The sequence below is a fragment of the Echinops telfairi genome, unplaced genomic scaffold (assembly GCF_000313985.2).
Source record: "Echinops telfairi isolate 266 unplaced genomic scaffold, ASM31398v2 ScPeMD7_70;HRSCAF=299, whole genome shotgun sequence".
NCBI lineage: Eukaryota > Metazoa > Chordata > Mammalia > Afrosoricida > Tenrecidae > Echinops > Echinops telfairi.
The window spans coordinates 53,093,383-53,114,745 of NW_022103968.1; the positions used below are offsets into that span (position 1 = coordinate 53,093,383).

A 21,363-nucleotide genomic window follows, 5' to 3' on the forward strand; every position below is an offset into this window, starting at 1 on the left:
GGTGGAGAATCCCTCTCTTAAAGACAAATAACTAAATACATAATTATACCAGGCATTTGAGGACAAGTTAAACCAAGTGAGAGGACGAGTGGGCTGGGGATGTTATTTCAGATAGACGGGGAGAGAAAACCTATCTGAGAAAGTAACAAATAAGGAGACACCTGAAAGAAAGAAATGAACTCTGGCAGAACATTTAGGCAAAGGAAAATAGGCACAAAGACAATAGAGAGCACGTGCTAGGTGTGTCTGAATAACAACAAAGCCAGGATTGCCAGAGACTAGAGGAGAAGGATATGAGAAGCCGAGATGGGAGGAAAGGGGCAAGTGCTCTATACTGCAGTGCCTTGAAGACTAGGATAAGGTCGCTTCATTTTACTGAGATTAGAAGCAAATTAAGGTTTTGAGCAGAAAACTCTCCCATAACCCGCCTTGTTGTTTTTTTAAAATGGTCCCTCCAGCTGCTGTTGATGGTAGCTAGGCAGAACACAGGGGTCAAGAGTAAAACTGGTGAAGGCAATTACAAACCTACTGCAGTTGACCAAGCAAGAGCTTAAGGCAGCCTCGAATAAGGTGGCAGGCAGCACTAAACCCACTGCTCAGGAGTCAATTCTAACTCAAGGAGACGCTAAAGACACGACAGAACCACCCCTGAGGATTTACAAATACAATGCTGTCTGTGATAGGAGTGCATCTATCCGCTTTCAAGTAAACACAATCAACACAATTATTATTCAGATTTATGCACCAACCACAAAATCTAGTGATGAAGAAAGTGAAGAATTCTACTAAGAGCTTCCGTTGGAAATTGATTAAACCTGCCATCAAGATGCACTAATAATTACTGGCGATTGGAATGCAAAGGTTGGAGGCAGAGAAGAAAGAATAGTAGCTGGAAAGCGTGGTCTTGGTAAGAGGAACAATGATGGAGATCTCATGACAGAACTTTGCTTGACCAAGAACTTCTTCATCATAAATACATTTGTTTTTGGTTTTTTTTTTTTAAACATTTTATTAGGGGCTCATACAACTGTTATCCCAATCCATACACAAATCAATTGTGTAAAGCGTATTTGTACATCATTTCTCAAAACATTTTCTCTCCATTTAACATAAATACATTTTTTTAAAAACAACACAAAAGGTGAATTAAATAAGTATGGTGAGAGGCTACACCACCAATGCACACCTTTCTTGGTTTTAAATTACGCACTATTTTCCCTAGATTGTTTCACACAATTGCCTCTTGATTCATGTACAAGCTCCACATGAGCACAGTGAAGTGTTCTGGAATGCCCATTCTTCTCAGGGCACTCCATAGTTTGCTATGATCCAGAGTCAAATGTCTTTCATAGTCAAGGAAACACACGTAAACATCTTTCTGGTATACTCTACTTTCAGCCAAGATCCATCTGACATCAGCAATGATATGCCTTGTTTGACATCCTCTTCTGAATTCAGCCTGAATCGCCAGCATCTCCCTGTCAATGTACTGCTGCAACTGTTGGTGTGTTATCTTCAGCAAAACTTTACTTACGTGTGATAACAACGATACTGTTCTGTAATCTGAACATTCTTTTAGGTCACCTTTCTTTGGAATGGGTACAAATGTGGATCTCTTTCATTCAGTTGGCCAAATAGCTGTCCTCCAAATTTCTTGGAGCAATTTGTCAGGAAGTTACTTGTTGAAACATTTCAATTGGTCATCAAGTCCTAGAGCTTTGTCTTTGACTAATGCTTTCAGTGCAGCCTGAACTCCTTCCTTCAGTACCATTGTTTCTTGAAATGGTCGAATGTCAGCCTGTTCTTTTTGGTGCAATGACTGCTTATTCTTTCACTCTTCTTTTGATGCTTCCTGCTTCATCCAATATTTTGCCCACAGAATCTTTCAGAATTGCAACGTGAGGCTGGAATTTTCTATTTAGTTCTTTCAATTTAAGCAATGTTGAGAAGTGAAAAAAAGAAAGAAAGAAATGCTGAGAAGTGGTCTTCCTTTTAGGTTTTCTAACTCTAGGTTTCTGCACATTTCACTATCATATTCTCCTTTGCCTTTTCAAGTTATCCTTTGAAATTTTCTGTTCAGCTCTTTGAGTTCATCATTGCTTCTATTTGCCTCAGTGACTACAATGAAGAACAAGTTTCAAAGTCTCTTCGACATGCACTTTGATCTTCTCTTTCTTTCATGTCATGTGGCTTTTAGCTCTCTTCTATACTGATGGTCTTGATGTCCTCCCACAGCTCATCAGGACTTCTGTCATTAGTGCTTAATGTATCTGTTGTTGAGATATTCAGGAAACTCAGGTATGACAGACTCAAGGTCATATTTTAGCTCTCATGGACTTGTTTTAATTTTCTTCTGCTTCAACTTTACATATGAGCAATTGATGGTCTGTTCCACAGTCGGCCCCTGGCCTGGTTTTAGCTGCTAATATTGAGCTTCTCCATGCTCTCTTCCTCCACATGTAGTCAATTTGATTTCTAGTTATTCTATCTGGGAAATCCACATGCTCATGGAAGCAGCAGACAAGAGATTAAAGGACATGCTGCATTAAGTAACTCTGCGGTACAAGACCTCTTTAAAGTGTTGAAAAGGAAGGATGCTACTTTGAGAACTAAGGTGTGCTTGACCCAAGCCATGGTGCTTTCAATCACTTAAAACACATGTGAAATATGGACATTGAATAAAGAAGACCAAAGAACAATCGATGGATTTTAACTATGGTGTTGACAAAGAAGACTGAAAGTACAATGGACTGCCAAAAGAACAAACAGGTTTTTCTTGGAAGCAGTACAGTCAAAATGTTTCTTCGAGGCAAAGATGGTGAGACTTGTCTTATATACTTTGGCCATGTTGTCAGGAGAGACCAGTCCTGGGAGAATGAGACCATGCTTGGTAGAGTAGACGGACGGCAGGGAAGAGAAACGCCTTTCAGGAGATGAACTGATACAGTGGCTGCAACAATAGCCTCAAACATAAAACAACTGTGAGGATGGCGCAGACTGAGGTGGTGTTCTGCTCTGTGGTTCACAGGTTGCCATGAGTCAGAGCTGACTCCAAGGCACTTAATAACAATCCCCTTTAGGAAAGCCACCTGCCACAGCACTCCGCCAGGAAAGGACTGGGGCTGTGAACTGCTGAGCTTTCTAGATCAGCCGAGCATGGCTCCACCGCGTCCCCTCGGCTCCTGGGGTAGCAGCAGATGGGGGAAAAGATTAGGGTGCAGTTCTCAAGTGGAGCCAATGTGGGAGATGGAAATAGTCATGAGAAATACCAAGATTTTGACTTAAACAGCTAGAAAAGTTGAATTGTTCACTGAAATATGAGACTTCAAAAGGGACTGAGCTGAGAAGTATTAGTTTAGTTTGAAGATGCTAAGTCTAAGATTGTTTTACATATGTGAGGTGCATTATAGAAAATCTTAAAGGTAGGTGGATATGAGCCTGGAGTAGGGGAAGAGTATACACAGGAAATATGAATTTGAATGTTATCACCGTACAGACCAAATTTAAAGCAATAGGATAAAGAGAATAGGATAAATAGAATAAAGGAGAGTCCCTAGAAAAACAGATATTTTCATCAAGTAAATAAATAATCACTGTCAAATTAATCCGTTTACATGAAATAATTGTTGAAAATTATGCAGCTACAATGAAGGATAATGTACTAAACAGTTCTCAAGGGGCAAAAAAACAGTTAACTCAGCTACTAGAGACACTGGGAAAATGTAGCTAAAGGAATTCCAGTACACTGAATTCCACAAATAAAATGGATAAATGAATCACAACAGGGAGCATTCTAAAAATTACCAAAAATGTTCACTGTCTTCTTTCAGATCAAACAATACTTTATGATTATATTTCAAGTTACTTCATTTTTAAACCATGACTAATTACAAAGCCAATGCTTCCAAAACCAACATTGACCTCACTTTTAAAACATTCTTGTCAGGATAATATTTTCTTTCTAAAACATTGCACTCATTCCTTTGAGCCAACCCTAATATTGAGTTCCCAAAAGTTTAATCAGCTACATTTTTTTTTCTGTCAAATAGGCCAATTGTTATACAATTTGGGGGAGGAATTAAAAAAGGTTATTAAAAAAATAATGACTTTAAGTGGTAGCCTGAGGGGCTGGGGGTGGGGAACAGCACTCCCCTCCCTCAGGGTCCCCCACTAAGAGCCACTCTATTTGGTCCATGCCTTGTTACGAGGGAAGACACATATTGCCCGATTTGGATATTTTATGCTGACTTTGGTTATGACTAAACACTGTCTGAAAAATTTCTAATTGAACTAGATCACTATGACCGCAACAAAATTGATTCCCTCATTCTAATTCTTTGTGCCTCTGAAGCTCCTACCCCAGACCTAAGTAATCAACAAAGGGAGAATCAGATAAGAAAAGCCTTGGGTTATAAATTTAACCCTGTATATTCCGGATTCTCACGAGAAGGCTAACAGGATGCTAATATTAGGAAAACATGATTTGAAATGCAAAGAGATTTTTATTACTTTTCACCAAAGCTTAATAGAATAAAATATGCAAATGAAGTGTGTATTTTATACAAAATATTCATAAAGAAAATAGCGTTTGGATTCGGGGATAAACCAAAGAGAATGGCAAATGGAAATAGGAGAATGGCTACTTCAAGACAAATATGCTAAGCCCTATTTAAAAGATCTTAATACTGTATATAATGTAATTATCAACAAATCCTCTAAGCTTTAAAGAGGAATATGGGTTAAACATAAGCTCTATTATCCAATTAGATTATTTTCATGTTCCTATGTAATCATAAATAATGGTTTGATTAAAAAACAACAACACAAAACTACATTTAATGTCAAGTTTCTAAACTGCATGATTCAGCTAGTGTTAAAAAATTAGAAAAAGCACCGGCTTGAGAACAGTAAAAATCATAGCAATGGCAGTCAGAGCCATTATAGTAGTTCCCTGGTAGTTCTATGAGTTACCTTACTGACTGACGGTCATAGTGAGCCTATGCAGTTAGATACTATTGTAATATCATCAGCATTGTACAGAGCAACCCACAATACCAAGAGAGTCAAACAATTGGCCCCAGGTCACATGTGTCAAAGTAACCAGCCCAGTAGCATCTCTCTCTCACTACCTTAAACTGTAGATGTGCTACATTGCTCCCTGGGTGGTCTCAATTTTCTTATACAAAAGAGCAGGATGCTGAGCCACACCTTTCTCTTTCTTTTTTGTGAAGGCTCTTTAGAGATGTTTCTAGAGTTTTATAAAAAATTAAGTTTTCACTGCCAACCAATGAAGCTTTAAACTGCTTCTGATGTCCACACAATGCTTCCACATGCTTTAAAGGATTCTGTTCAGATTTTTTTTTTAGTATGAAGGTTAAAATGTTTCCAAAGCTTAGAATGTTCTAAAACTAAGGGATAGTAGCTAAGGTATCTTTCAATTCTAAAATCTTGGTTTCTATCTGGAAAGACTTTATCTAATCATTAAAAACAAAGAGTTCCATTACCTTCAGTCGAATGAAAGTATCTACTAGCAAACCCTTGGCATAATCTTAACCTAAGAGTATGTAGGATAAAGAGCCCTCTCCTCCTTATTAAGGATTCATTAGGAAAGGCTTGATTTCTCTGACTTTTTCCCAGATTGTGGGAATGGATTCACTAGTGGATCATAAAAACATATGGTTTGCCAAAGATCTAAAACAACTGGAATGAAAAACATCAACTAACTTTATTGCAAATATTAAGGTCAAGTGTTCCTTCATGAAATCTATCTGATTAGGTAGCTATATGTTCAGCCATGATGTAAAAGATATTTCTTAATATAAGACTCAACCAAATATCAAATAAGTCACTGGACTAGAGTTCTAAGGTACAATTCTGTTCTTTGGCTAAGTGACCTTTTTAGGAGCCACACCTCAAGCATTTGTTGTTTTGCATTCATACTGACAAAACCGATACGCTGAAGAGCCAATTCTACTACTAAACACACACACACAATATTCTAAGAATGTAGCCTGATGAGTGGTTTTACAAAGATACATACACATAAAACTTGTCAGGCAACTCATACAGTTTAAGAAGAAAGCTGGGCTTCTTGGAGAAACAGTAATTCTGAGTCTGGGAATAAATTTACAAGATGAGATTGGGACATCTTGTTTAATCAGAAAGCAAAGTAAAACTATAGGAGCAAACCTATGGTCCCTAATTTATGGCATACATAGTGTAACTAAAATGGGACAAACAGCATAATATAAACTAGATAACAGGGGCCTCCTAAAAATTAAATATGCATGCTTATCAAAAGACTGCCCCAAAGGAATAAAAAGAACCTACAGGCCAGGGGGTGGTGGGGTGGTGGTGGGGGATATTGAGAGCAATGATGTATCTAACTAGAGTGTAATCTCTAAAATATGTATCTAACTAGAGTGTAATCTCTAAAATATAACTTCAACACTTCAACAACAAAAAGAGAAACAATCCAATTATTTAAATGAGTAAGGGACCAGAACAAATGCTTCAGCAAAGAAGGCAGTTAGGTAGCTAACACATGAAAAGATGCTCATGAACACTGACCGTGAGAGCGATGTAAATAAAAACGAGGAGATACTCTGGCAATACCGGTGAAGAAAATCCAGAGAACTACAATCCTGAGAACAACAAATGCGAGGAGGGCTATGAGAAGTCTGGAACTCTCATCAGCTCCTGAGTGGGGCTGCAAAATGGTACAACCACTGTGGAAAATGATATGGTGCCCCCTTAAAAAGCTAGAAATTACCACATGATCTAGCAACACCACTTCTTAGCATCTAAGAAGAAACTATGGGTCTCTTCCAGCTTGGAGCAAAGCAGAACTAACCACCCAAGGGCTCAAGGAAGCAATTAACTGAATGGACTAAGGGCTCAATGCTTCCTGTAGCCTGAGACCAGAAGAACTAGATGATGCCCAGTTACCTCTCTGATCAGGACAATAAAGAGTCCTGGTTTGAATGGTTAAATAAATGTAAACCCAAAACAAAGAAATAAAGATCAGACTTAATTGATCTGCAGAGACTAGATGAACATTAATGTCCATTGCCTTAAGGTAATTAATTTTCACTTAAAACCAAAGACACTAAAAGAGGTCACCTTTTAACCATATAAAAGATGAGATAAAATAAACAAGAACATCCATGAAAAATGTGCTTCTTAGAACAATCAACTATACAAACACAAAAAGGCAACATGTACCCACACCAAAGATGAGAAGACAGGGAGGGTCACAAAAACCTGATAAAGGGAAACCAGACATTCAGGGGAGAGGTGACCACACATTGTGGTGATGATAACCAATCATGAAGCAATTTGTGTAGGGATGATTGGTTGGAAAACTCCATCACTGTGCACCCTTTCACCTACAACACAATAAAATTTCACGTAGCAAAAAAGGGTAAAGAAGCTATTAAAGAATTAGGGTTGTGTCAAAAGGACACAGGTGGCAACCTGAAGGCCAACAAATGACCAAAGATAGGACAACTGGGGCACCAATTGGAATAGATTGAGACAAAATACATTTATAAAACATAGAAGATCACATGAAACAACATACTGACCAACTCCGAGGGCTTACTAAGGCACCAACTTATTTTCATAATTGATACATAATAGTGAAGAATCAAATATGCCTTTCTCTCATCTCTCTAAAAATTATGGAAGCTGTGCCTTGAGACTTTGTGAAGGCAAGTTCTTCTTTATAGAATTCCAGGTTGAAAAAAAAGCAGTACAAAGGAAGACATTACAGGTAACCCAGGTGGGTAAATAATCAGATTAACAAATTTCCATTCGTGATTTCTTTTTTCAAATTTTACAGTTAAAATGTAAACCCATACTCCAAATAAAATACTTTAAAATGACACAAGTATCTAACCCTATTCTCTAACAAAAAATTTTAACCAGAAACTTACAAAACGGCTGAACTGAAGAACAAGCTCATTTCATGATCATCTTCTTGAAGCACTGAATTTATTTTCTTTCCGGTTGCTTTACTTATAGATGTCTTAAGTTTCTTAGCTAGCTTTTTTGGTGTGTTGATCATAGAAGATTCTTCTGTACAGCAACTATATACTTCCACCTTTATCTGAAAGTCTGGCCCTGCTTTGTTACTGAAAACAAGGGCACGCATAATGTTAGACATTTAACTCAGCAGAAGATAAAACTATAACACTCTCTAATGTTTCCATAACATTTAAAATCAGTATTTGAAGTTTAGTTTATTCATAAACACATTAATTAAACAGAATCTCCCAGTGTTTATTTTATATCTAAATGGCCTGGAGTTACGACAACTTTCAGAGCTGTCAGTTTCTAAAAGTAGGGCACTCTTGTCTCAATCTAATGCAGAAAGGCATATTAATTAAAGAGAATGAAATGACCTGGCCATCTTGTAATTCCTTTACTTCTCCATACAATTCCTTTACTATTGTCGTCTTTAAGGAATTTACATTATATTATGATTTCCTGAAATGACTCATTTTCTAAAACTATAGCTGCTGAAATATTTAGTTTTCATTTCTCCTTCATAAAGATTCATTTATAGTCTACTCATAGCTGCTCCCCAACACCCACCACACTTTTGTGCTAAAGAACTATATAGAACATTTCACTAATTGGTATGAAGGGGGTGGGCGGGATTTGAGAAGAGATGAGGGGGCTTCAAAAAGTCCATGGGAAATTTTCTAATACACTGGAATTCCGTTTTTCAGAAACGTTTTGAAGCTCCCTTGTATTCAAGCCATGAGTCTTTTGTGGACATGGGCTGTCTTGGTGGTGTGTACAGTATTCCTCATCCAGCATGGGGCCCGCGAGACAGAAGGTACTCCATCAATCCACCTGCACCCGGCAAGCAGAACTTCCGCCGCTTTCAGACACGAAGATCAGCTTTGCCTCTTTCCAGAAACGGTGAGCTACCTTCACCATAAAAGACGGTGGTCATGTTACCAACAATATCATATATTTAAAACCACAAGAGATCCCTCGGCGGCAGCAGATGTTGCCTATAGACAGCATCCCCTCAGCTTCAGAGATTCTGAAAATGCAGCATGGGCTGTGCAAGATTTAAATGGCCAATCCATACTTTGGACAATTCCAAGAAATAACTTCCAGATATTTTTATAGTTTACTATTTGGCAACTTCTAAACCTCCAGTATTCCTGGTAATGACTACCAAATGTCAATATTTAGAGGAAAACCGGGGATTCATAAATATTGAATACTCATTAAAAGAAACAATCATCATAACAAAAAGCATATTTTTAAACATTTAAAACACTTGTCAGCAGTTATTTTTGAAACAATTTAAAATATTTACAGAATATTTAAAAAAGTATAAATCATGTGCTATCTTGCCAAGTAATCTGTATTGTTCTTCCCTGCAAAAAAAGAAAACAAACAAACAAAAAACCCTGATTTTCATCTTTGTGTTAAAGACAAAAAATACCAAAGTAAGCAGGGGGTGGGGTGGGGAAAGAAAACCTCATTCACAGAGTGATCTTGGTGGGGAAAAAATACACTACTAGTGATTAATAATGGGAATAAATATGTTCAGATATTAAGGAAATTCATTTTTTAGCCTCAATTACCTAAACATTGGGGGATACTTTGGGATACTAAACAAATTCCTTTGTTGCAATGTAACTGGTACATTAGAAGGTCTATATTATTGTTAATCAGCCAGAACAATGCATTTTATTTTTCTGTGCTTTACAGTTACTATGGGACACGAGACAGAGCCATAAAATAGGGTTTGCACTGCTTTGTTGTTGTTATGTGAGTAGCAAAACTAGTCCTATTGAATCAAAACTGTATACCCAAATAGCCAAATATGGCCCAAAAAATCCACATTTAATGATTTTATCTTAACAGTTCAGCAACCATTAACATTTCTATAAGAAGATTTTGACTTTCAAACCCTGAAAGATATACAAATCACAAACTGATTTTAGTCTAATCGAGCCTTTAAGAAGGCCAGGAAGAACTTATGTTAGTTAAAAATGATTTCTATGGCTATCTGAGGAGTTCTTCCTGGTACCGTATTATGACCACAATAAAACGAGCCTGTAAAAGAACAGGGGCAATAAAAATAGTCCTGAGGATCACCCAATTTTTTATTGTTTTGGAGTACATGAAAGAAGTGCACTAAAAGAAATAAAGGACATCTTGAAATTTTACTAAAACGCTTCGCCTATGGTACATATTTCATTCCTGCCTTGTAAATGAAGATGTTATACGATTTTAGCATTTTTGGAACTAAACCACCTATATAAGAGACAAAAACCCATTTTATGTTCAAATTCACTTTCTATTAAGTCGTGTTATTGTGAGGTTCTAGGAAATGTGTAGCTTGGATAAGAATGAACTATAAATCTTTATAAAGTTTATAAACATTTATTAAATCAAACCAGCCAAATATTTGCTACTCATTTAGTTGCCCTTTTATTTAACATAGAAGAATTTCAAGTGTAGAAATGAGTTTCTTTTAAGTACAGTAATTTTCAAATACCATTTTAAACATTTAAGATCTGTATGCTTCCAAAATCCAAAATCTAATAATTATGCTTGTACTTAACAAAAAAAAAAAAAAAGGTAGGATAGAATTTTAGATTACTATCATTCTCTGAAGATTAAAAAAAAGAGTACTTACAATATGGTTACATTTTCAAAGCATATATCTGTGATTGTTTTATCCACAATCACCATGTCAGTGGCAAAAACTTCAGCTCCCATTTTGAATAAACAAAAAATGGCATAGCGCTGTGATCCTAGAGGAAGAAATCATTTAAACAAAGATCCAAGTGATAAATCATGTCTACACCATGTTAAGCCTACTTGAACAAGAAAAAAATTAGCTTAAATATTTAATAAATTCTTAACTTTTAAATATCGTATCTTGAAACTCAACTTTTTATAGTGATCAATAGGTAGTACTTTGGAAGAACAACAGAAAACATGGGAGAAGGAAGACAGCAGTCGGTGTGAGATATGAAAAGAATAATAATTTACAATCTATCAAGATCAAGGGGCCATGAGAGTAGAGTGGGGAGGGAGGGATAAAAAGAGGAGCTGATTATCAAGGGTTCAGTAGAAATTAAATGTCTAGAAAAGAATGAAGGCAAGCAATGTACAAACATGACTGATACAATCGATGTATGGATTGTAGGAAGAGTTGTAAGAGTCCCCAATAAAATGATCTTTTTTTAAAAAATGATCTTTTAATTAAAAAAAATTACCTGTTCCAAATCCCTGGAGTAATTGATAATTAAACATACTGTGTGCAACTCAAAAAAAAAAAAGGTAGTACTTTATTCAACTAGTACACAACAATTAAACTGGAGTATACCAATAAATACAAGAGAACTTCAAAAGGTTCATGGAAAAATAAAATAATAAAAATAGAAACTTTATTTCTAAATGCAAGCTCCACCAAGATCAAGCTATAACACCAGCCAGTTAGTCTATCCTTATAGAACTGACAGTTCTGGAATTTAACCACATCAATGCAATTTTCTTACATTTCCTGAAGAAAAATGGGTACCCTTTAAAGACTTTTTTTTTAAGATTAGGAAACAGAATAAATAAAACAAAAAGCCAAGCCTCATTGCCATCAAGTCAATTCTGACTCATAGCAACCCAAGTAAGACTGAAAGGTCCTGATGATTTCCCATCAAGACCCTAGCAAAATTTTCCTCTTTTGATCAGAGGAAGAAGCAGGTGCCTTGTTGTGGTGGAGAAAGACACTCTGGTGAAACTTTCCTGAGAATTTTCTGCTAACCTTTCTCAAAAGCATCTCATAATAAGCAGATGCTGTTGTCCCTTAGCTCTCGAGAAAATGCACAGGCACCATGCCTTGAGCATTCAAAAAACTGTTGCCATGACTTTTGCTCCTGATCTTAGCTTCTGCTTTGACTGGATCGCCCTGACCTCTGGGTAGCCACTGCTTTATGTCTCGTCCTCAGGATTGTACTGGTAAATAGCCGTGTTTCATTACTTGTTACCACTCTTCAAAGAAATGCTGCAGGATCTTGATCCCACTTGTCAAAAGTGTCCACTGAAAGCTTGGCTCATGTCTGCAGCTGATCTGGGTGCAACCTTTTTGGCTCACATTCAGTGGAAAGTTTGCTCAACTTTAATTTTCCAATAAGAATTGTGTAAGCTGAGCCAATTGAGATGTCCATGGGTATTGGTTATTTTCTGCCGTCAATCATTAGACCTCTTCAATTAAGGCATGAACAAATTGTTTCATTGCCAACTGATGCAGATGGTCTGTCATTGAGGGTTGTGGGGGCTTCATCTTAACAACTGTTTCATCCCTTCATAAAATGAGTTACCCATTTGTAAACTGCTGTCTTCTTGGAGGCATCCTGCCCATAAACTTCTCATAAAGCATCAATGATTCACCATTCTTCCACCCAAGGTTTGCCATAAATTTGATGTTCGTTCTTGCTTCAGTTGTAGTAAAATTCATACTGCTCTGATAGCTCTCTTCTCAATACTGATGCCCTAGACTTCTTCCACCCTGTTATAACAAATTAGTTTCTCAGATTGCACATTTTCCAGGGACTCTTTGAAGAGCCCTTGCATATAGACCTCAGCACCAAACTTATAATTCCTAAAAAATTAAGCTTTAACTAATAGCAAATGTTATTATTATAGACATACCATTACCTTTGTTGTTTTGGTTTCTGTCTATTTAAGAAATTAGATTTTTATTAGAAGCTAAGAGAAGTCCCACTAACAACAGCAAAATAATTTCCAAATTATTTTGGAAGAGGAAACCACAAAAGCCAATAAAAAGTAAACATGGGATCATAGAAAACACAGCTGCTGGACCTTTTAATATGGCGGTGTTTTTAAGAAACAATAGGTAATTAAAGAGCTAAATCTGCATTATTAAGAAAATGCCGCTCCAGAAAAACTTATTCTCTATAGTAATAAGAAAGATTTATTTTATTCCCACATGCATTCCTTTTTAAAGCAAATTATATTGCTTAATTGAATAACAAACATACTAAATTGATTTTGTATTCTTCATATAAAACTAATTACACTGAATGATTCAGTTTTTTAAAGTAAGAGGAACAAAGCTATCATAATACACAAGAAAGATAAAGGATTCTCCTATCTTTACTGCTAGAAATAATTTGAGGTTAATTTTCATGACCTAAACAACATATGGATTTGCAATGATTATGGTAAAGCCAGAAAATGCTGGGGAATTTTTTTAAAAAACAGCTTTCCTTTGCACATCTGTTAAATAATCATAAGTCATAAAATAGGGGAGAAACTGATCTCCGAGTTTCTGGTCAAATAAAAGAAATACTGTCTCTACTTTTGACTCCTTAAACTTTCTGTTGCTCTACCCCTGCACCCTGCCAGTTACTGACAGTGCTTACAGAGTTTCGTATCCACATTAAAAGTACCCTTAAAAGGTTGTTGAGTGGATTCTGACTTTGCAACCCTAAAGGGAAGGGTGGAGCTGCCCCAACCGGTTTCCAAGACTGTCAATCTTTGTGCAAGCTGATGGCCACACCTAGTTCTCTGCAGAGCAGCTAGTGAGTCTGCGTCAGAGACCTGTAGGTTACCAGCCAGGTGCTTAATCATTGTGCCACCAGGGTTCCAAAAGTATTCTAGATACATATTATCTTAATTAGTATCAAGCAACTACAACATATTTATATCAAACATCAGAAGATCCAGTTTCACAAGATTCTTCTTATTCAGTCATATGGTATCAATTACCATCCACCCCCAATAATCACAAATTCACTATTGCTAAAGCAAACATTTCAATTGCTAATTAAAAGCATACATACGTTCTTTATTGCTGAAGTGATCAGTGTCTTTCCACATTAGTGGTATTCGGATATCTACAGAAGAGGGAAAAAGAAATGACAATAGAATTTTTTTCTAAGTTTCTTTAAAAAAAAACTAAGACATGAACTAAGGATTCCATAATGAATTTGAGAATGAATTCTGATAATTCTACAAAGTCAATCACATTCATTTAAAAAGCACTACGCTCATTCCTCCCCAATTACCAACTATCACAGAAATAATGAATTTATTAAGTGGTCTGTATACGGTAGTTTCATTTTGTGATCAACATTTTGAAAATAGACAAGTTGTGGGCAAATCAATTTGCTGAATTTCTATTTGGTAAGGAGTAATAACAACGGTAGTTAAATATATTTTAAAGCCAAGAGTCGAAGAAATAGAAGTGATGACAGCTTTTATCCAATATGTAAACTTCAAAGAAAATAAGCGAATTGTCTAAGATCACTGGTTTTAGACAGAGACCTAATTCTTGACAAAGAGATTTAAGATTTTTCCAAGAAGATTTGTCTACAAGAGAACTTCAGGATCTTATCTATTCATATGGACACAACATTTTCCTTAAGAAATAAAGCTAGAAAGAAGTACATACTGTACTGCCTTTTTTCAGGTCAAGAAATGGACATATTCTCTAAAAGTAATTTAAGTACATCCTCTTATCCACACATTCTTTAAACACTAAAGTAATTATGCTCATAGTCCTTTTCCCAGAAATCATCTAGAGTTTTGACATATTCTAAATTTGTAGTTTCCAGTGTATCCATTACTCTGGTTGCTTTTGTCTTAAACTATGGCAAAATGGGGGAAAGGAAATTTGCCCTTTGAACCAATTACAAATGAACAATTGGGCGATGTTCATTCCATTCACCACGTCATGCAAGCATCAGGACCCAGCGACCCAGTTTTCCAGGCCCCAAGTAGAAAGGTAGTTTCCCTTAGGTAATGAGCAACTGCTGCCAACCCCTGGTAGTCACTACTACACTTCAGAGTCTCCACACACTGACTTACTCCAGATAGTTTATATCAATGCGATCCGACTTATGAGTTGTCTTTTTGAGTCGTAATTCACTCAGTAAATGTTTTCATGGTTCATCTATGTTGTTGTCACATGTATTAGAACTTGATTTCTTTCCATATGGCTGAATAATATCTCATTATACACATATGTCACATTTTATTTATCCATTCATCTGCGAAAGAAAAGTTGGGCTGTTTCCATCTTTTGGCTATTGTGACTAATGCCTTACCTTTACCTTTCATACTAAGCAACAGCGGTGACAATTTTCATTGGACATTCTTTTGTTACCACCATGGGCTGAATTGCATCCCTCCCAGAAATAAATTTATGATTATAATCCCATTTGGGAATGGGTTGTCTTTGTCATGCTTAATAATTTTAAAATATGTTTTTACCAATTTAATAGCCAAGTGATGGGAATCAATTGCTTAGATTCTCATTTTCTTGATTTACGTGAATTATAAGAGTTCTTTTTATAGTGAAGATATTCTTGCAGAATTTCTGGTTGTTGGTTCCTTTTTATTTTACCTACGATTTAAAAATATTTAGAAAATGAAATAAACCAATCTTTCATTATTTTCCTATTATTTTATGTTTCAAAGCCCTCTTGGAGACATAGATAAGTGACTACATGCCTACAGTTTTTTCTAGGTATTATTTATGGTCTGTACTTTCAAAAAGAGTTTATGTGGAATTTTGGGGCACATAAAGTGAGAATATAAATATTCTTTAAAAAAAATTGTTCCAGCACCAGTTATGTATTCAATAGGTCTTCTCTTTCTCTGACTTATGATGCCGTCTTCATCACCTATGACCTTCCTAGTGACAGCTTCTCCACCACCTGTTTTACGGATCTCATTAAATCATTTATCATAATACTAAAGCCATAATTATCTCACACCTTTCCTATTAGAAAATACATTTCCTTTCAAAACCACCTATTCTCATTATATGAAATTTGGATTTTTTGGGTCAAATTCTCTCCCTTCCAAATGTTTCATTTCAAAATAAAACAAAATGAAAAACCCCTAAATCCACTGCCATTAAGTTCATTCTGACTCAACCAAGTTTTCTCAGAGAAATAGATCGCTAGGTCTTTATTCTATGACACCACTGGGTGAATTTAAACACCAGCTTTTAGTTTAGTGGATAGATGCAAACCATTTATAGCAACCGATAGCTATCATTTCATTTGAATCCTATTATACACATTAGTTTGGCAACTGATACCTTTATAGTAATGTTTTGACAGATTAGTATGGTACCAAACTCACTGCTTTCGAGTTGATTCCGACTCACAGCGACCCTATAGGACCGGGTAGAACTGCCCTGAGAGTTTCCGAGACTATAACTCCTCAGGAGAAAGCCCCTGTCTTTCTCCCATGGAATGGCTGGTGGTTTCAAACTGCTGACCTTGCAAAACAACTAATCACTAGTTACCCTGATATTTTTGTTACCGTGATTCTGGGGTATTTTTTGACATTATATTTTCTATATAGTTATTGCTGGTTTTGAGAGGAGATACTGGATTTTTTTGTTTTGTTTATATGTTTAGAATCTAGCCACCTTTATTAAATATTTTATTAACTCAAATAGTGATTCAGAAAATTCCTTCAACATTCCATGTCTTCTCTTCAAATGGCATTCAAAGTCTATTTCTTTGAGTAATTTCTCTTTGATTCTTATTATTTTTGCTAGACTTTCTAGAACAGTGCTAAATTATGGGGGAAATCATTATTTTGTTCTTGATTTTAATGAAAATGCCTTTTTAAAATACATAATTATGATTGGCCAATGCCCTGTTAAATGAGCCCATTCCTCTTGCTTGTCCACAGTTGCTGACTCACTCCACAGCGGTCCTTGTTCAGCTATTTACACGGTCGTTAAAGAAACAGGAGTTCTGGCGTCTGTGGTGCACACCCGGCTGTTAGTCAGCTTGCTCTCACCCGCGCCTAGGCATGCCAGCATCCCAAGAAGAAAAAGTAGGTGTTTCTTATAATTTCTCAGGTGGTCCCATATTGTTCAGGCAGCAAAAGACCCTTAAACCCACCAGCTACATTTCTCCCTTCAGCCTCCAATGGCAGAAATTCTTTACAGAATCTTGTAAATGGTAGCCTTAGTTTTACTTTACAGGATTCTTGCCGTTGTCTTTTTTGATATCTTCACTGCTATTTAATTGGCTAACTGAGAGAGCCATAATACAATGGGTGGTTTGATGTCTCGTGACATAAAAATCTATCATTTTAAAAAGTGAAAACTGAGATAGTTCATGAATTAATTTGGCTGCAGTCATAGGATTAATGAACAAGCTGAGATAAAAACGGTAATACAATTTGTTGGTGTTCAGCAGAAATAACCAGGATAAATGTTCTGCTTATTATTGCACTTTTACAAACAACTTGCAGTGAGTGGTACAGCTGGAAATGAGAATTCTAGGAATTTTGTGGCTACCAATGAAATCTCAGAAAAATTACGAGATTATGTAATCTCAGAAAAATTACTTTGTTATAAATATTCATCTTGACCAAAACAAGGCACACTCCCATCCCAATGTCAAAACAAAATGAAATTATAAAGGTAAATATTTTATTTTCCTTCTTTAAAAAACCAAAACACAGATACAATTAAGGTTAGACAAAAACTGAAAAGAATTTATAAACATAATACATTTTCTGAGACTTTTAGATCCTTAGCTTCATTTGAAATTATCTTTTGGAAAGAAGGAATACATGTAGAAATAAGTTCAACTTTTCCACTTGGAACACTCTTGATCAGGAAAATATTTTTAAATTTTATTTAAAATGGGGAAATGAAAATTTTACTTTAGAAAATTTCACCCAAGCAGACTTCTAAATATATAGTTAATCCCAAGATTATGAATTACTACCACCATAAACTTGTTATTACCATTGACATTTAAGTCTTCAATAGCAATTTAACCAATCTTATTTGTCTACTCTATCTTTGGAAATACTCTGTAAAGACTTATGTTTTACTTACTCGTGTTAAAATGTCCTGAAGATAGTGAATGGCTACTATATTAACAACTGCTATTGAGTCGATTCTGACTCATAGTGACCAAGGAAGTAGAAAACATGTTTTATTCCACTCCTATAACCGGAATGATGAAAGCATGCATATAAATAACTATAAAACAAGCAGCAGATTTTTATGTAGCTATTTTTCTGAAGAATTATTGACTTAGCTGAGGGCAATTCCTTTGATTTGGGCTAATTTTATCCTACAGAAAATTCAGATCTAGTCTTCTGAATAAGAATTTTTGTTTCTTCATAAACATTTTCTAAAAATAGCTCTTTGATGATAGGGCTGAAAGGCAACCGCAGGCTCCCTGCTACTAAGAGAATGAGGCTTTCGGCCAATGAAATAACCTCGTTAGTACTTAAGGACCCATGAAGGCAGATACTGATGTTTCCAAATATATACTGTTGAAATAATGCTTATCGAAGGTTCGTTATCTAACGATCACACACACGAGTAAGCCATGTGTTCACTTCAATCAGTGACATACTCAAGCCACTTTGTCTTGAGCTTTGAAGACTGCACAGCCTAAGTGCCATCTAGTGGTAAAGAGTCTCCTGACTAGTGGGAAGTGAGAAAGGAAAGCCGCCCAGTAGTAAAAACAGGAATGGATTTGTGGATGAGCCTGTAGGTCCAGAATGAAATAGTGAGATTTTAAGAGCTAAGTGGATATCAGAATCATGGGCTGTCTTCACAGGACAAAGAGAAGTGTCTGGCTAAACTGGACGGCTTGGGTCTGGAAAATAGCTGGGTCAGAATGGAAAACTCTGGGGGTGGGAAAGTTTGGTCCCTCATCCTGCGGTCAATTAATAGCAATCATCCACCCAGCAAATATTCAGTGAGCAATTATTTTGTGCCAAGCATTATGTTAGCTTCTGGGTATATAGTGATGATCAAAACAAACATGATTCCAACCTTCACGAAGCTTTTATATACTCAAAGCTTAAAAAGCTCAGCTGGTTATTGCGAGTAACTTCCCCTCTGAGTGTGGAGAAAATATGAACTACCCTACTTAGCTCATAAGGCTGAATTCAGGATAAAACTGTAACGCACATAATATAAAGTATGTAACATGTATGAAGGCGTTCCTCAACTATAAAGAACTATAAGGATCTAGAGCACAATAGCAAAACCAGTGTTTTAGGACAAAATGACAGATGGGTAAAATAAAACTGAAGAGAAACAAGGAATTTAAAAAAATAATAAAAACTTAAGGAAGTCACTTTTCATAATTGATGAAGCAATATACAAACAATCCATCACTTGTTTACCTGAGATGGCAATCTTTGCTTTACATGCTGTTCGTTCTTTATCTTCAATTTTCACATCACTGTCAAAAAGAAAGACGCTTATGAAAGAAACCCAAACTTTTCATTAAACAAATATTTTAAGCCTCTCAGAAGTGAATATATTTTAAAACCACCTATCTATAAATAATAATGACTTGCAATTAATGTAACTGAGTTGACTCAAACTTAATACATGGTTAGTCATGCTAACTGATTTTAACAGAAACACACAAAGCCATTCTCGCTCATTTCTCATATAAATTGTATAGTCTCTGGTGACTGCATACTGGCTTACTCTACAATGAAAATCCCTTTCCAGGGAGTATAAGATCTTTGATCACCATTTATTGAATTGTTTCCAGTTTCCAGTGACCTGAAAAAGTTGATGAACTTCCCAATCCTATAACTTACAAAGAGTAACTTATCCTTACAGAGTTTGACATTGGTTTTTTTTTTTAAAATCGGAAAAGTGCTGTTATATATTTAATTTTTCACTATAAAAAGTCCCTAGGTGGTGCAAGCAATTAAGCAATCGGCTACTAACTGAAAGGCTGATGGCTTGAACCCAATAGCTTTGTAAGTGAGGCCTGCGGGTCTGCTTCTACAACATCACAGCCCTGAAAACTCTGTTCCAGGGAGTTCTGTTCTTCCACATGGGGTCATCTGACACTGGGAGTGATTAAATGGCTACTGACAATATATGCATGTGCACTTAATACGCCATCTCTCTGAAGTTGCAAAGAACTACTGTATACTAAATGATAAATGAACTAACAGGCAAGAAAAGAAGGGATCTGCTCTGTAGAGAAAATAAAAGCCACTGAACTGTGCACGTATAATGGGTAAAATGGCCGGTTTTGTTTTTATGTTTACCACAATTAGAAAAATCATTTTTAAATGGTCTTTCCCACCAGCCAAGTTCAATCTTATTCTTAAAACAGCTCCCTAATATCCTATATTTCCTAGCAATCTACATTTATAGATTAGCGTTCTATTTCTATGGCAATATTTCTAAGAGTATTTTTATACCCTCTGTGAGGAGGTGGGAAGTAGAGTCTTTTTGGTTAGTTACTTAAATGCCAGCTATTTGGGTACTTCAAATATATAAGATGGAAACTTCATTATAATTCTCTTTGGTTCTAAAAGGGCTTTTGGAAAAAGACCAGGTGGGAGTATGGAGTGGAGAGCTATCTCCCTAAATTCTAAGCTATCTCAAAATACAACTATATTTTTTATCATGTTTCTAAAATTAAAGATAATTTAGCCCCTTTCTGGATTAGTCATGAAGTATTATATGTGAAAGTGTATTTCAAATGAGCGAAAACATTTACTCAAGTACGTAAGTTGATATTGATAGAACCACTTAAAGTCTCAAAAACCAAACTCACTGCCATCAAGTCAATTTTAACTCATCGTGCCCCTGTAGGGCCAGGCAGACTTGCCCCTGCGCAGTTTCTGAGACCGTAACTCTTTACAGGAGTTGAAAATCTCATCTTTCTCCTGTGGAGTGGCTGGTAGCTTTGAACTGCTGACCTTGCAGTTAGTAACCCAGTGCATAACCAAAGCAATATATTCTCAGAAGCCTATCTATTTACTTTATGATCACACCAGAGATCTAAGCTAACATAGAATACACTTAATTGAAATACAAACACTGATTATATTTCAACATAATATTCCAGTGAATGGTACATTTTAAAAGGATTCCATTCAGTATTTCCTATGTCACACATTAACTTGCTTAATTCGTCACAGTGAAACTTTCAACTGAATTATCTATTTTATATTTTAGAGAATGTAATATACTAAAAGGCCCATTGAAAATAAAATACAAATCTTAATTTCTTCTAATTGTTACAAGAAATCCAATAAAAACACACATATATTCTAGACCAGTGGTTTTCTTTGTGTGTGTGTGTTTGGGATACCATTATTATTATTTTTTAAATCATTTTATTGGGGGCTCATACAACTCTTATCAAAATTCATACATACATCAATTGTGTAAAGTACACCTGTACATTGTTGCCCTTATCATTCTCAAAACATTTGCTTGCTCTCTACTTAAACCCCTGGCATCAACTCATTTTCACCCTCCTTTCCCACTCCCTGCTGCCTCATGAACCCTTGATAATTTATAAATTATTATTCTGTCAT

The 21,363-nt window shown here is 35.9% G+C and overlaps 1 protein-coding gene across 1 annotated transcript in view; it reads right to left on the minus strand.

The window, feature by feature from the left end:
• Positions 1-21,363, minus strand: part of RTKN2 (rhotekin 2) — a 67,067-nt gene that overhangs the window by 30,649 nt on the left and 15,055 nt on the right. The window contains exons 3-6 of the mRNA XM_013004221.3: positions 19,189-19,247; positions 13,842-13,895; positions 10,673-10,790; positions 7,938-8,135 (exon numbers count right to left, since the gene is read on the minus strand). Coding sequence (XP_012859675.2) covers positions 7,938-8,135; positions 10,673-10,790; positions 13,842-13,895; positions 19,189-19,247 — 429 coding nt within the window. The remainder of the gene's footprint in view (positions 1-7,937; positions 8,136-10,672; positions 10,791-13,841; positions 13,896-19,188; positions 19,248-21,363) is intronic.